Consider the following 14928-nt stretch of genomic DNA (forward strand, 5'->3'; position numbering starts at 1 on the left):
ACAGCTCCTTCCTTTCAGATATCCACCTTACAGGTTCCAGGGTCCACAGCCATTTTGAACTTGTCTGTACCTCTTCAGCTAAGCAGGACTTCTATATTCCCTTGGATTCCACTTCCTTATAGTCCAGTTGGTGTCCTCAGGCAGAAAGCTGAAGAAGACGTGGAACTTTCTTTGTGTTTCCCTCCTCTCGAGGATCACAGTCCTACAAAGTTTACTGTCAAATGCCTGGAATCAGTTACCTCAGATGTTTATAGCTGTTTTCTGCGGGGGGACAAGTCCAGTTCCAGTCACTCTGTATGACCTAAAGCAGATGTTCTCTTATATATGTTTTGGTATAGTGTGTACACCTTAATGAAGTTCTAAAACAAAAAAAAACCCTTCTCTTTTTATTTAGAGATCTTTGTTTCATCTCTATGTTAGAGCACAGTTCTTGATGATTATTGTGTATTCTTAATCTAACCTCAATAATTGTTAGTTTATTGAAGTTCATTTGAATTACTGTAATTAACATTTCTAAATCATGATTAGTAATTAACATTAATATCTGTAAGACTCATTACAGTGTTTCTCAAACATTGAAAAGACATTTTTCAAGAGTTTAAAACAAAATTTGGGTAGAACAAAGTATATTCTAATATCTTTTGTTATTTTAAAAAGTGGGATACAATAAAACTATAAGACAATCATATAATCTATGTAAACCTTGTTCGCTGGCACAAAGTTCAACTTTTAATTTTCTTAAAAACAACAAAAATAACTTTTTTCACTGGTTATAATTTAACCAGCACATCAAAGGAAAATGCCAGAAACAAATTTGCCTGACACTGTATTTCTAAGGAAGCTGATATAAATCATTGACTACACCATAATTTATGTGTTTTACTTTATTATTTAACAAAACATATCAAAGCAATATAAATGATACTACAGTTTATATGAATCAATTAGAGATAAGGCATGTGGGGTCAGTATTTCACTTGAGACCAGACCTGTTCTGGGGAGCTCTGGCCCCACATTCTGAAGACCCAGAGAACGTGTAATAGGCGATCAGGGAAATGCTGTGCTTCTGGTGTTGTGTCCCCATCTGTAAAATAAGATTTGGTCTAGAGTTCTCTATCACGTCTTCCAGATCAAAGTACCCATCCTTTCTGTATTCTTATTTTTACTGTCTGACCCATCTTCTTAATACAATGCTGTAATTTTGTCTTTCATCTTAAACTGTTCATTCTGTACATTTACTTTCATCTCAAAGTAATGACAGCCATATTTCCGGGTGGTTATAACAATCATCGGATAATTATAAATGGGAACAAAATCAAACATATGGCTAAGTGCCAGGTAATTTTAAAACTTAAAAAATATAACAATTACCCCATAAATATAATGCACTGAGTCTCTGATTGCTGTTAGAAAAACGGACCCAAACTAAGAGAAATAGCTTGTGTATTTACATGGAAATATAGACGCTGGAATGATATCACTGCCTGCCATCAGTTATCTCAAACTTAGTCCAAGTTTTTAAAGTCATTTCCTAACTAATGTTAACAAGCACAGGTGTTTCCTGATTTCAGTTGTTCGGGCTCTTAAAAAAAATGAGTAACTCAGGGAAATGTGTAAAATTCCTTTGTTGGCTTCCTCTCTCCTGTATCCAGGCCAAGTTTCATCTCAGTGCTATATGTGGTTTTGTGTTTCTACACCCACTTAGCTCATGAGCTTATTTTCTCCCTTTCTATTTGTTATAGTCACCAGATCTATCTTTTGTTTTCTCATTGTTGGTGCTATTTTTTCAAGTTGTCCTCCATATTTAGAATCTCAGTTTGGGTGATTATATTTGAACTAAGAGAATGTGTCAAAAATTCTGCCTCTGATTTGAAGGGTCTCTGCTGTGAGTGGCAGAGTTGGGCCCCTGCAGGGCGTTGGGTCTGTGCCTGGTCTGGAGCACCAGTTCCTCCCTCAGAGGGGCACGTGGCATAAAGTGGGAGGCAGCAAGGATGGGGCGTGGGGAAGGGAAAGCGAGCAGCAGAGTGAGATAGAACTGATTATATGTATATAACCCTGCAGGACTTTAAAGCAATGTGCTTTAAAGTTGGTTTCCCACTTAATTCTGTGCAATTGTGTGAGTTTTCTGAGGTCATCTAGCAATTTTGGAGGATGCAAACTCAAGTCTTTCAATGCTATTGTCTCTTCTGCCTGGGGGTTCTTAATTTGAGCGCAGAAGAATTACCTGGGCTTGATAAACTTTGTCAAAAATGCCAATTCCTGGGCCTTCCAACTCTGCTCCAAAGGTAGTGGTTGGAAGGTCTAAATTGCCCTGCTGTCCTTGTTGGCTTCTAGAGCTAAATTTATGCTGACTACACAGTGGGACTTCATGAAATTAGTGTTGAAAATAAGCAATACCTTGATTTACCTACTCTGCTCTTCTAGTGCCTAGAAGAAACATTTGCTAACTTTGTGTGTTCCAAATAAATCCCTCAACCTGGAGTCCTACAAAGGGAGAACGGGGAGGAATTTGGAAAGTTTTAATGTGGGTATATGTCTTGATCAGTTTTCTAGAAAGTTAAATTTTTCTCCTTGTGTGACAAAGATGATGGAGGTTGATGTGAAAATTTCACACTTCATTACCAGGATTTCAAGGACAAAAGGTCTTTTTTGTGCCCCCTTATTATGAGCTATAAGCTCACAAGAACAGGGACCAAACTGCTTTTCCATTTCCAAGAACCAGAAAACGTTGTAGTTTCACCAGAAAGACGACAGGAAATGATTACAATTTGAAAGGATTAAAGTCAGCCTTATCTGTGATTTGGTGTGCCGTTAGCTAAAGAACTTTTACAAATTGCTAAAAATTTCATTATAGAAAAATCAAAAAATACTGATAAATGAAAAGAAGAAAAAGCCACCCGTAATAATAAACATTTATAAAGTTGATTACCATGTGCCAGGCACTGTTCCAAGTGCCTCACCAACAACTTCTGTAAAACTCACAGTAACCCACTCGACAGATGAGAACACTGAGGCTCCTTAAGGGATGGTAGAGCCTATAGACACCCGGCTGTCGGAGACGGGATTTGGGTGGAGGCAGGCTGGCTCCAGAGTCCCTGTTTCTGATCTCGACACTGGCTGGACTCTGCACTCTAATCTATGACCTGAGAACACCACTGTTCCCATTTTGGGGTATACCTTTCCAAATTTATATACATGCACAATATACACATGAACTATTTACACCAAAGAGGATCCTGCTGAATTATAGTTTGATAGCCTGCTTTTTTGACTAACAATATATTGTGAAAATCTATAATGGCTACTATAGTAAATAGTTATGGCTGCATTCTGGTAAAACATACTATTTAAAGTGAAGCTCTCCCACCCCTTTCCCCACCCCGTGTAAGCTGTGAAAAAGCAATGCCAAGAAGGCTCAAATGATCTTACTACTAAGATCATTTGAATTGATGAAAACCATTTTATGCATTAAATTTTATTACTATGAGACTATTCAATTCAAAAGCTGAAAGAATGTAGAGGGTTTTACAAATGACCTAAAAGCAATTCCGAAGTCTGAGTCTGATGCCCAGTGACCAGAATAGAATTACTGATCAGATGGTCACTGAGTGGACCAGAGAATGCCATCCACAAGACAGGAGAAAACACAGTAACGGGTGAGAGGAAGATGCTATTAGAGCAAAGTAATCATTGTCCTCTCAGGTTTCTTACAGAGTCATAAACTTGGTTACTTCTTGTAGTTAGTAACCACTTGGCTTATTGATGGTCTAGAACGAACTGAGAAAGGTGAATGGAACAACCCGACCATCAGCTATATTAATAAGGGGTTTAGAGAAAATTATTACTATTTTAAACCATATTCACTTGCTTCTGTCACTAGTGCTTTTTAAAAATATTAAAATATTAAGGAAAATATTAAAAATGAGGGCATTTTTATAATAAAATAAGTTCTACATTCAGAATTAAGGAATTTTAAACTATTTTGGTTTGAAAGATATTTTCGCCCCATTTGGTGAATGCTACTTTAAGTTGTTATTACAGAAGTGAATACAAAGAAATGTCTGAGTCTTGGCTTAAATGCCTTAGTCTTGGCTCCCCTAAACTATTTCTCTCTTCTTTTACTATATGTGAGGTATGTCCTTTTTTTTAATCCCCAAAACTATAATTCAGGCTGAGCCCATTTATGAATTTCTTTCTTAGTAGAAAGCCTGTAAGATTTTCTGGGGTTCCACACTACTACTAAGAGAGGCACTTGGGCAATGCAACAGATTTCCAATGGAAATATTCTAATGTGGGGACATCCAACTAGCTAAGTTACGCCAAAAACTGAAACGGCCATGGGAGAGATTTGTGTTTGTTCTCATTGCACACGTGAAATATTCAACTTCACTTGATGTTCCTGCTAGAGACATGGCAGAAACGTTTTATGGAGTCGGTGCTCTTGATCACCAGGTTTCATCTAGGCAAGAGTCAGTCCAAAGTATTAGCAACTTGACTGCTTTTCGTGGCAGCATTACTTTTAGGCTTGCTCCTCTGCTCTGATCTCAACCCCTGGAATCTGTCTTGCTTAAGTGGGCTTTTGAGGCAAATAGTAATAAAGGCCCTTCTTTTGAGGAAGCCTGAGGAAGGGTATGAACCTCTGCCTGGCCGTCCACTCCGTCTGCCCTTTTAGGACTTTTCCCCTTCAGGCTTCCTTCCCCTCGTTCCCTCTCTGCGTGAGCTGTTCATCCACTGACTCACTAGCTGAGCGGTGTGTCAGGACCCTTTGGCTCACTGAAGACCTCACTAAGCTGATCTCCTCCCGCACCCCTCCCACCTGTTTCTTCCTCTGAAGATCTTCTCTTTATCCTGGTGTTCAGAAACTTCACAATGATGTGTCTAGACATCACTATGGGTCTTTTTTTACTCATTCTGTCTCATACACTGTGTCCTTTTCAATATGAGACTGGTGTCTTCTTTCCATTCTGAGAAATGTTACTATATCTGTGAAATATCTTACCTTTTTCTGTTATTCTTGGAACACCTATAAGCAGGATGTGGTGGCCTACCTTTGCCACGTGATATGTACCTTCATACATATACCATTACATGTACCTTTGCAACTGAGAATGGATAAGGGACGACACTGCCGGAGCTCCTGTCCTGCATACCACTCTCTCCTACCCGCTGAGAATCTCCATCTTTCTCTTTGTACTCAGCGTAAACCAGCAGTTGTCAATCCTACTATGCATTAGAAGCACTCCGGGATGGGGCTTAGGCATGCATTTAAAAAATGAACCAAATCTCAGCTCTATGTTGTATTAACTATGTGATCCCGATCACTTAACCTTTCTGATTGTTAGTTTTTTTATTTGTAAAATAGAGATAATAACTCTTACCTCATATAGTTGTCATGAGGATCAAATAAAATAATGTTTGTCGACTGCCTTGTTACAATGTTGGTGGATACTTAATAAATGATAATATGGCAGCCAATGTAACAGTTGAAATGTACCATGTGCTTGCCAATATATCAAATGCTTTATTCAATTATTTTATCTTCAGAACTCTTTTAGATAAGTACACATTATTTGTTTGTAAGTCCAACACTCTAAGAACTGTTTTCATTTACCTGTGTTGCACTCCAATCTTTATCCTATGGTATACATATTTTATGTACTTCATAGCATATTTATATTTTTTATTCTAGATTTTTACGTCATTTATTATAGTTTTTTCTATGTTGTTTATCATATGTCATTCTAATAACTATGTAATATTCCATTGAGTTGCTTTTCTATAATTTATGTAGCCATGCCACTATTGCTGGACCTCTTTAGGCAAAAAACTGATTTCTTACTTTGAAGCTCTGGCTGTGTGCTGTCCAACTACCCTACAAAGGCTGTGCCATTTTATGGTAACACGGGGTAGTTTTTAAGCTGGCCATGTTACTCTCTAAAGTTTCTAATTCTATTGTACAATGGAATGGAGGTTGTCTGAAATGTTCCTTAAGAAAGTAGAAAAATGGCAGTGATTCAGCCAATCAAGCAATCAATCAAAAAGCATTTAGATAATGTACTAGGAATTGTATATGGAGAAGTCCAAAGCTACAGTGTGACTAAGACAAGGAGCGCTAATAGTGAAAAGGAAAAAAACATCCCAACCTCTAGTCTTAAAAGGACCTATAATCCAGATTTTAAAGCAGTCAATGTGGACATGCGAGTTGCTATAGTGTGTTACATACAAGCCACTAGCAAGTGTGATGGGACATATAGAGAGAGGGGACTTCTTGGTCCCCTGCCTTCCTTAAAAGTCAGGACCAGCTCTGGATAAAAGCTGTTACACAGGTGAGGTTTGTATTGACACTTCCTTCCTACAGGGACCTTGTACCGTGTGCTGTCTACTACTCGTCTAGTATCCCCCAGCAGCGACCCAATGACACGTGACACAGGCTGAAGACAATCAGTCTTCTTCCCAGATTGATTTAAGGACGCTGGGAGAGAAAATCCTCATTCCACTGGTGCTGTGAAGCTGGAAATCTGGGAAGTTGGAACTGCTGCATCTCCCCTGGCTGTATGGAGGCAACTTTGGAGAGCAGACTGAGAACCACAAACATAGATGTTTCTTTTTAAACTCAGGCCCATTTCTTCACCCGTGTCTGGATGGCATTCCCTCCTGCAGTCTCAGAACTGTATGATCTCTCTCCTTTCTAACTAAAAAAGCTCTCCATCTAGTGATTCCATCTTCCTCCTCAGCTCTCACTCTCCTCCTCATTCCAGCCAAACCTCTTGGAAGATTGTCTACATTTACTCTCTCCACTTCCTTATTTTTCACCTCAACCTACTCAAAACGGGCTTTAGCCTCTACCCCATCTAATGAAATGGCTCAAAGATTGCTATGGACTTGTCCATTGCCATCTCCACATGGCCTTCTGGAGTCCTTGTTTCCTTAACCTCTTAGCATCATTTGACCTAGCTGACCGTTCCTTCCTGCTTGAAAACTTTTTGTTGGTTTCCACAATACCTGGACACCACATCCTCCTGGTTTTTCTCTCACCTCCCTGGCTGCTGCTTCTCAACCCCCTTGCTTGCCTCTCCTCCATCTATAAATGTTGCAGTTTCTGGAGAGTTCTGTCTTAGGCCCTTTTCTTTTCTCATGCTACACTGTCTTCCTATCTTTTCCCATAACAGATATCTCATCTACTTTTCTAGCTTTGATTGCTATCTATATGTCGAGGCTCCTCAATTTATATTTTTAGCTCAGACTGCACCTCTAAGATTCACAACCACGTAGCCAGTTGCCCACTTCAGATTTCCACTTGAATGTATCAAACATATATCAACCTTGACATGTTTCGAATTGAACTCTTCATCTCCCTCCACAAATCTGCTCCTCCCCTAGTGTTTCCTAATCCCTAATGGCTCCCCATTCCACACAGTTGTTCAAGCCAGATTCCTGCAAGTCACCTTGATGCTTTCCTCTTCCTCATTCCCTCCATTCGATCCATCACCAAGACCTGTCAATTGTAGCTCCTAAACACTTCTTACATCCATCTTCTTATCTTCATCTCCATCACCAACACCTAAGTCCCTGTCACTATCTCCTCTCCTCTGGCTTCCCAGCCATGCTTGCTCCTTCCAATCCATTCTTCACATAGCCTGAGACAGACATTTTACAGCACAAATCTCATCCTGTTCTGGCCCTGCTTAACAGCCTTCAGAGGCTTCCAGTTGCCCACAGATAATGTCTAAAGACTTTCCCATGACCTACCAATCTGGTCAGTCTTGGACCCTGACCTACATTTTCAGGCTCATTTCAGCTGCTCTCCCCTCACCTTTCTTGGCTCCAGCCACATGGAGTCCTCCTTGTTCCCCAACAGGTCAAACCATCCCTTTTCTAGGAGCCCTGAATAATCAACCTTCTGCTGTGTAATTCTTCAGGGGACCCTTCCCTGTCCACCCCCTCCAGGTTCCATTGTCCTATTGTACCTGATGCTGTTCCTTCCCTGCGCCCTCCACATGTGTGATCTTTTTGTGGTTTCTCCTCACTGTGGGACTGTAAGCCGCAGGAGGGCAGGCACCACAGCAGTCCTGCTCTGTCACCACTGCCCACTGTGCCTGGCACTGAGAGGGTGAAGGTGGCCTGTCTGGGGTCCCTCACATCCCAACTCCAGATGTAACTGCTCACCATTTGGGGACTGTCTTCTTTTAGAGCCAAAGCCCAACAGCAGCAAACCCCTCAGGGGTTCTCAGAGCTCGAGTCCTGCTCTTTGGAGGAGAGGGTGACAGAGTTGACCCCAATGGACCCCCTGACCTCTTCCCCTGGAGCACTGGGGCCAGACAGGAGCTCGGGGGATGATTGGGAGCTTGCTTTACAAGCTCTGCCTAAAGCTAGGGTGTCATCAGGGTGGTGTGCTGCATCCCTACCCTGTTCTTTTCAGGAAGTTTTGGTGTTTTTAAGACCAGCCCTCTCCCAGTGCCTCCATTCACTCGCTCCTGTGAAATTGTTGAGATACCCAACAGGGCCCTGCGGGGAGGGGGCTGGAAAGACCGGACAGCTCCCAAGGGAACCAGAATAGCCAGGCAGAACCCAATTAAGTATCTTAAGAATGGCCTAGGCTTTACTGGAGACAAATGGGCTGTGGCTGGCCCTCAGGGTTACCGGAGACAAATGGGCTGTGGCTGGCCCTCAGGGAGCAAGCTTTGCAGCAGAGCAGAATAGACGGAGAGATTCTCTCAGGGAACAAAAACTGCTGGAGCCATGGGTGGGAAGGAACAAAAGGCTGCCCACTCTGACTCACAAACACAGCAACAACCCGGAGTGTTCCTGGAAGAGGCGATGTCTTCTGCGCACATGTGTCAGGGACAGTGTATGTGTGAACGTCTCCTGTCCTTGCCACGCAGGGCTGGGTGGACCAGGAACCACTCCGGAGAGGAAGAGACTTATTACATCTCAACCATGTCTGTCTTCAGAACTGACCTTTCCTGCTCTTTGTGCAACAAGACGCACCTCTCCGAGGAAGGAGGCGGACAGGATTTCCATCATTACTACTGCTCTATTAAAAACACACACCACACACACACAAAACAATGCAGCAACCGTGTAATTACTCTCTGCAGGAAAGGCGTACAAACAGGATGGGGCCGAGCTGAACACGGGATGAGCCATCCCTGTAAAGATTAGGAAAAGGAACCTCCCCGCCGCCGTGTGCTCGCCTCCGGCCAAGGCCTCTTCCAGATGGCCAGTCAGGCCAGTCAGGGTCTCCAGCCCACCTCCTAGGGTGGGAGAGAGGGCGCGGGCGACTCCAGGCCGCGCGGAGTCCCTGCTCCTCCTCCTCCCGGCCTTCCAGCCCTCCCCTGGCCTGTCTCCCACGCCTCAGGTGTTTGCTCCATCTAGGCCACGAGCCCTTCCCTTCTTGGCCTGCACCAGGGCTACCCTCCAGCGCCCAGCGCCCCGCCAGACCCCGCGCGTGGGGAGCGCGCAGAGCGGGGCGGGCAGGCGCGGGGCTCCCCGGGGCGCGCCCCCACCGTCCGACCGCAGGCCCGGCGGCGCCCCGCGCCACGCCCCCGGGGCTCGAAAGGCGCGGGAGCCGGTGCGGGCTTGCTGTGAACTTGGAGCCGGGCGGCGCGAGGATCCTGCCCGGGATGCGGCGGCAGCTGCTTCCTGGTTTGCAGCTCGCCGAGTGGGGGAGAGCGTGAGCCCGCGGAGGCGGGGGCAGGAGGAGAAGCAGGAGGAGGCGGGGGCAAGAGACGCTCGGGGCTGGAGCTAACCGGACGGGTCGCTCCGGCTCTCCGGGGAGAGCAGCTTCCCGGCCCTGGAGAAGGGGCGAGTCTTGGGCGAGCCCCCGGGAAGTGCCGCGCTCGAGAGGGACGGTCGGGCTACCCCGGCCCGCTGAGGGCTCGGCGCCGGGCTCCCCTCCTTTCCACTTCGCGAGGGAGGGAGGGGGGGAAGGAGGGGAGGAGAAGGTCCCGCGGAGGAGGCAGAATGGCCGGTCGAGGGGGTCTGGGGCGCTGCTTTTCCCGGGAGCTTCCTCCACTCCTGCGGCTGCCGCGAGGGCTGCCCTGAGCAGGGGCTCCAGGCTCTCCCGGGCGAGCCAGCGCGGGCCCCCGGGGCCGGGACAGAGGCGCCGGCATGTCGTCCGGCACCATGAAGTTCAATGGATACTTGAGGGTCCGTATCGGCGAGGCCGTGGGGCTGCAGCCCACCCGCTGGTCCCTGCGCCACTCGCTCTTCAAGAAGGGCCACCAGCTGCTGGACCCCTACCTGACAGTGAGCGTGGACCAGGTGCGCGTGGGCCAGACCAGCACCAAGCAGAAGACCAACAAACCCACGTACAATGAGGAGTTCTGCACCAACGTCACCGACGGTGGCCACCTCGAGCTGGCCGTCTTCCACGAGACGCCCCTGGGCTACGACCACTTCGTGGCCAACTGCACCCTGCAATTCCAGGAGCTGCTGCGCACGCCCGGCGCCTCGGACACCTTCGAGGGCTGGGTGAGTAGCTGGGACCCCTCTTGGTTGTGTCCACTTGACCCCGTCTCCCCCCTCCGTTTTTCAAAACTCGCCCGGGTCCCGCTTTCCCATCGTCTTTCCGAGCTCCGCGGCAGCGGGAATTCCCTCCAGACTTTGGTCCTCCCCCAGGTGGCCTCTGCACAGGTGACGCGGCCGCGGTGGGTGTGTGAGGGCGTAGGTGCGTCTCCAGGAAGCCAGCCTGGATACCGACCCCTTTCGGGATGGCAGCTTGGGCTAACGGGAAGTCGGGGCGGGGGCAGTCACCCTCCGCCCTTTGCCCAGACTTGGGGTAAGGCACCCCAACTCTCGGCACGCGGGTAACACTCAGGAAAGGCAAGGAAGGTCAAGCGCTTCCTAGGAGAAAGCCATACATTCTCACAGGTATTATTCATAATGTTTATGGATACGTGTTGGTTCAGCCGCTCAGACGTGCACACGTGTTTCGGCATGCAGATCCATTACGTCCCAGAAGTACAGTAACCTACACTGGCAAGGATCGGAGTGCCTGGGTCTGCGTTGGCAAAGTTTTATTGTTTAGCAGTTTTCCAAGGAGATGAGGTTTACATGTGTTTGCAAGTAGCGTCAGTAGTTCGGTCTCAGTCTGAGAGGCGTGAGTCCTGCGGTGTGCGTTTCTCCTGCTCTAGGTCTGCGAGCTGCGGGAGCTCCTCAGCGATTTGTGGACCGCCCCCACCCCCATTCCTCCCTGCCTCACCTGGTGTCTCTGTGTCTTAACAAGTAGTTACCCGCAACTTCCCACTTGCCTCTGCTTTTCACATAGTTCCCATGAGGCAAAATTTCTGCTGTAAATAAATTAAAATTTCTAGAGCGCTCTACACAGTGCTAAAATGCTTTTGCTTCTCAATCCTCATACTGTCTTTGTGGTGCAGTGTTATCCTTCTCACATTTACATGATGGAGTGATAATTATAATGAAGTGGGCTGCTTTGGCAAAATGGAGTAAGTTGTTTGAAGACTCTCATGAGTTTAATGGTTTAAGTTCTGGAGAATATCAGTTTTGAACCTAGAATGTGAATCAGTATTGAAAACCTGTTTGAAATTAACAGTGTTAATTTCCACCATTAACGGTGGTGGAAGTAGATGGATAGTAATGAAAACTCATGTAGATATTTATTTTATACTTTGCGGAATGGATAGTTTTGCCCTATAGTCTCTAAAATTACAGATGGCTTGTGGAGCGGTCCCTTTCTTTTCAGTAGAAGTAAACAAAACCTATCATGACTGTTTAACTGTATCATTAAATTATATTGGGTTGATTTCCCTTCAGCTGAACTTGTTTTATGAAATTTAGAAGTGGATTGAAGAGGAATGGCTAAAGTAAAGTTAGAGACTTACATTTTATCCTGTGAATTTCTGGATAGGAAACAGAGGTGAGTGCAGGAATCTGAATAGAATTATTGAATTAGTGTCTGAATAGGAGTTCGATTGGGCAACACTCTAGAGGAATGAGGTTCTGAAGGCTGGTGGTGCAGACCCGCTGACAGCTGTTAGAAGGGTGTCTGCCCAGAGGGAACCTAGCCTCGTTTTTCTTACCCCTAGTCTGCACACTTGAATTACACGGGGAGCTTTAAAAATCCCCCCTTATAAATACTCTAGATAAGATTCTGGCTGTGGGACCCCAGCATCAGTGATTTTAGGTGCCCAAGTGATTTTAGTGTGCAGTCAAGGTTGAGAACCTCTGGCCTAAATGAAGACCAAGAGATGAGGGCTGGAAGAAGCGTAGGTGTGGGAAGATCCAGGTCACCTGACAAGGTGGAGGTGTGCAGACTGCTTCTCATCCCACGGGATGAACAAAGCTTTAAATGTAAATTAAATTCCTATATCTATAATTGTCTGAATTAATTTTACTTAAATGTTTAATAAAACCCACCCGTGGTGTTTTGGAAAACAGAAGTGTTTGGTGGGATAGATCAGCCTTTAAATAACCTTGAAACCAGCAATTTGTCATGCATTTATATTCAGTTAGTGGGGTAGAGATTTAAAAGTTCTGGGTATTTTGACACTGGAGGGTAGGATAGAGAATGGGTAGAGTGTTACCTTTCTTAATTTTTAAGAAAAATCTTAAGAAAATATTTGGAAATATATGGAATGCTTGATTTTTTAAAAGATTCTTTATAGATCTAAAGGTAGTTTTGAAGTTTAGAATTACAGACATACTTATGTTTAGTATATTAAATTGAAATGTGTAGTTTATTCAGTTACAAATGGAATAATTGAATTTACTCCACAATACATTTATGTGTTGCAAGTGGAATTACAAATTGCTGAACTTTAACAAACCTAGCGACTTAGTTTTTGCTACATCGTGAGAAGAGACAAAAACAAAAGATACCGTTATCATTAAAATAAAACAAAAAAGTTGTTATGCTTTCTGGCTTAATGTGCTTTCTAAGTATCAAGAAAATCATTGACATTGATTTTGTACTGCTTTGTCAATATTATCTTCTAAGCTTGATGAGAGAAGGGTTAGATCTATTTTATGCAGTGTATTCCTAGTACCAAGCCCAGTGTGTGATATAGATTGGGAAATCAAATATTTCTTTTCTGACTGTATATATTTTATTTAATCTATGTAAAACCCAAGGAAGTGGTGGGATATAGCTAAAGAAGTTCTTAAATGGAACTTCAGTGTTAAACACTTAAATTAGGAAAGATCTCAAAGACCTCAGTTTCCACCCGAAACTAGAAAAGGAAGAGCAAATTGAATCCAAAGTAAGCAGAAAGAAGGAAATTTTAAAGATAACAGAAGTCAGTGAAGTAGAAAACAGAAGCAACAGAGAAAAATCAATGGAAGAAAAAGCTGCTTCTGTGAAAAGAGTTGGTAAAATTGATAAACCTCAAGCCAGAATAATCAAGAAAAAAAGAGAAGATGCAAATTACCAATATTAGGAATGAGAGAAAATCACTATCGATCCTATGGACATTAAAAACTAAGAAAATATTATGAATACTTTTATGCCAGTAAATTCCACAATTTAGATGAAATGAACAAATTCCTTGAAAGATGCAAACTACCAAAACTCACTCAAATCACTTGGATAGCTTATGTCTATTAAAGAAATTGAATTTGTGGTTAAAAACCTCTCACAAGCCAAACTGAAGGCTCCAGATGGCTTTGCTGGTGAATTCTGTTATACATTTAATGAAGAAATACAGTCATCCCTCGTTATCCCTGGGGCATTGGTTCCGGGACCCCTGTGGATACCAAAATCCATGAATGCTTACATAAAATGATGTAGTATTTGCATTTAGACTATGCACATCCTCCCGTGTACTTTAAAACATCTCTAGATTACTTATAATACCTAATACAATGTATATGTAAATAGTTGTTATGCTGTATTGTTTAGGGAATAATGACAAGAAAAAGTCTGTACATGTTCTGTAGGGATGCAACCATAGTAGGCGTTTCTATCTGTGACTGGTTGAATCTGCAGATGTGGATGCTGAGGGCCAACTGTATTGCCAACTCTGCACAAACTGTTTCAGAAAATAGAAGGGAAGGATCCCAACTCATTCTATGATGCCAACATTACCTTTATACTGAAACCTGATAAAAACATTACTGAAAAATAAAACTATAGACCAATGCCCTTCATGAACATAGATATAAAAATTCTTAAGTTTTAGTAAATCAGATCTAACAATATAGTGAATAGATAGTACATCAGGACCAAATGGGGTTTATAACCAGGACTGCAAAGTTGATTAAACATTTAAAAATGAATTAGTGCAATTCTTCATGTTAACAGAATAAAAAACGAGATCTGTATGATCGTCTCAATAGATATAGAAAAAGTACTTGACAAAATTCAATATCCATTCCTGATAAAAACTCAAGAAAATTGAGTAATAGAAGAGAACTTCTTCAACCTGATGAAGGACGTTAGTGAAAAACCTACAGGTAACATCTTAATGGTGAAAGAATGAATGATATTCTCCTGAGATCAGGAGTGGCAAAGATGTCTACTCTTACCACTTCTGTCCAACAGTGCACTGGAGGTTCCAGTCAGTGCAAAGGGCAATTTAAAAAAATAAAATACATACAGATTACAAAGGAAGAAGTAAAACTGTTTTTATTTGCAGACAAATGATTGTAGAATGTTCTAAGACATCTACAAAGGGCTACTTGAACCAACAAGTGAGTTTAGCTAGGTTGTGGGATGCAAACCAATATGCGAAAATCGATTTGTATTTCTATATACTATCAGGGGACAATCAAAAACTGAAATAAAAAAATACCGCTTAGAGCATCAAAAATATGAAATTGGATAAATTTGATAAAAGATATACAAGACTTAGTTACTGAAAATGACAAAACATTGCAGAAATAAGTTAAAGATCTAAATAATTGGAGAGATATACTGTGTTCATGAATGGATTCATGAAAGATTCAATATTGTTAAGACCTCAATTCTTT

General features: G+C 43.3%; 1 protein-coding gene across 1 annotated transcript in view; it reads left to right on the forward strand.

The window, feature by feature from the left end:
* The first annotated feature begins 9741 nt into the window (after positions 1-9741).
* PRKCH (protein kinase C eta) overlaps positions 9742-14928 on the forward strand; it is a 212516-nt gene continuing 207329 nt past the window's right edge. Inside the window, exon 1 of the mRNA XM_046647473.1 lies at positions 9742-10473. Coding sequence (XP_046503429.1) covers positions 10111-10473 — 363 coding nt within the window. The 5' untranslated portion in view covers positions 9742-10110. The remainder of the gene's footprint in view (positions 10474-14928) is intronic.

The sequence above is a fragment of the Equus quagga genome, chromosome 20, assembly GCF_021613505.1.
Source record: "Equus quagga isolate Etosha38 chromosome 20, UCLA_HA_Equagga_1.0, whole genome shotgun sequence".
Lineage (NCBI taxonomy): Eukaryota > Metazoa > Chordata > Mammalia > Perissodactyla > Equidae > Equus > Equus quagga.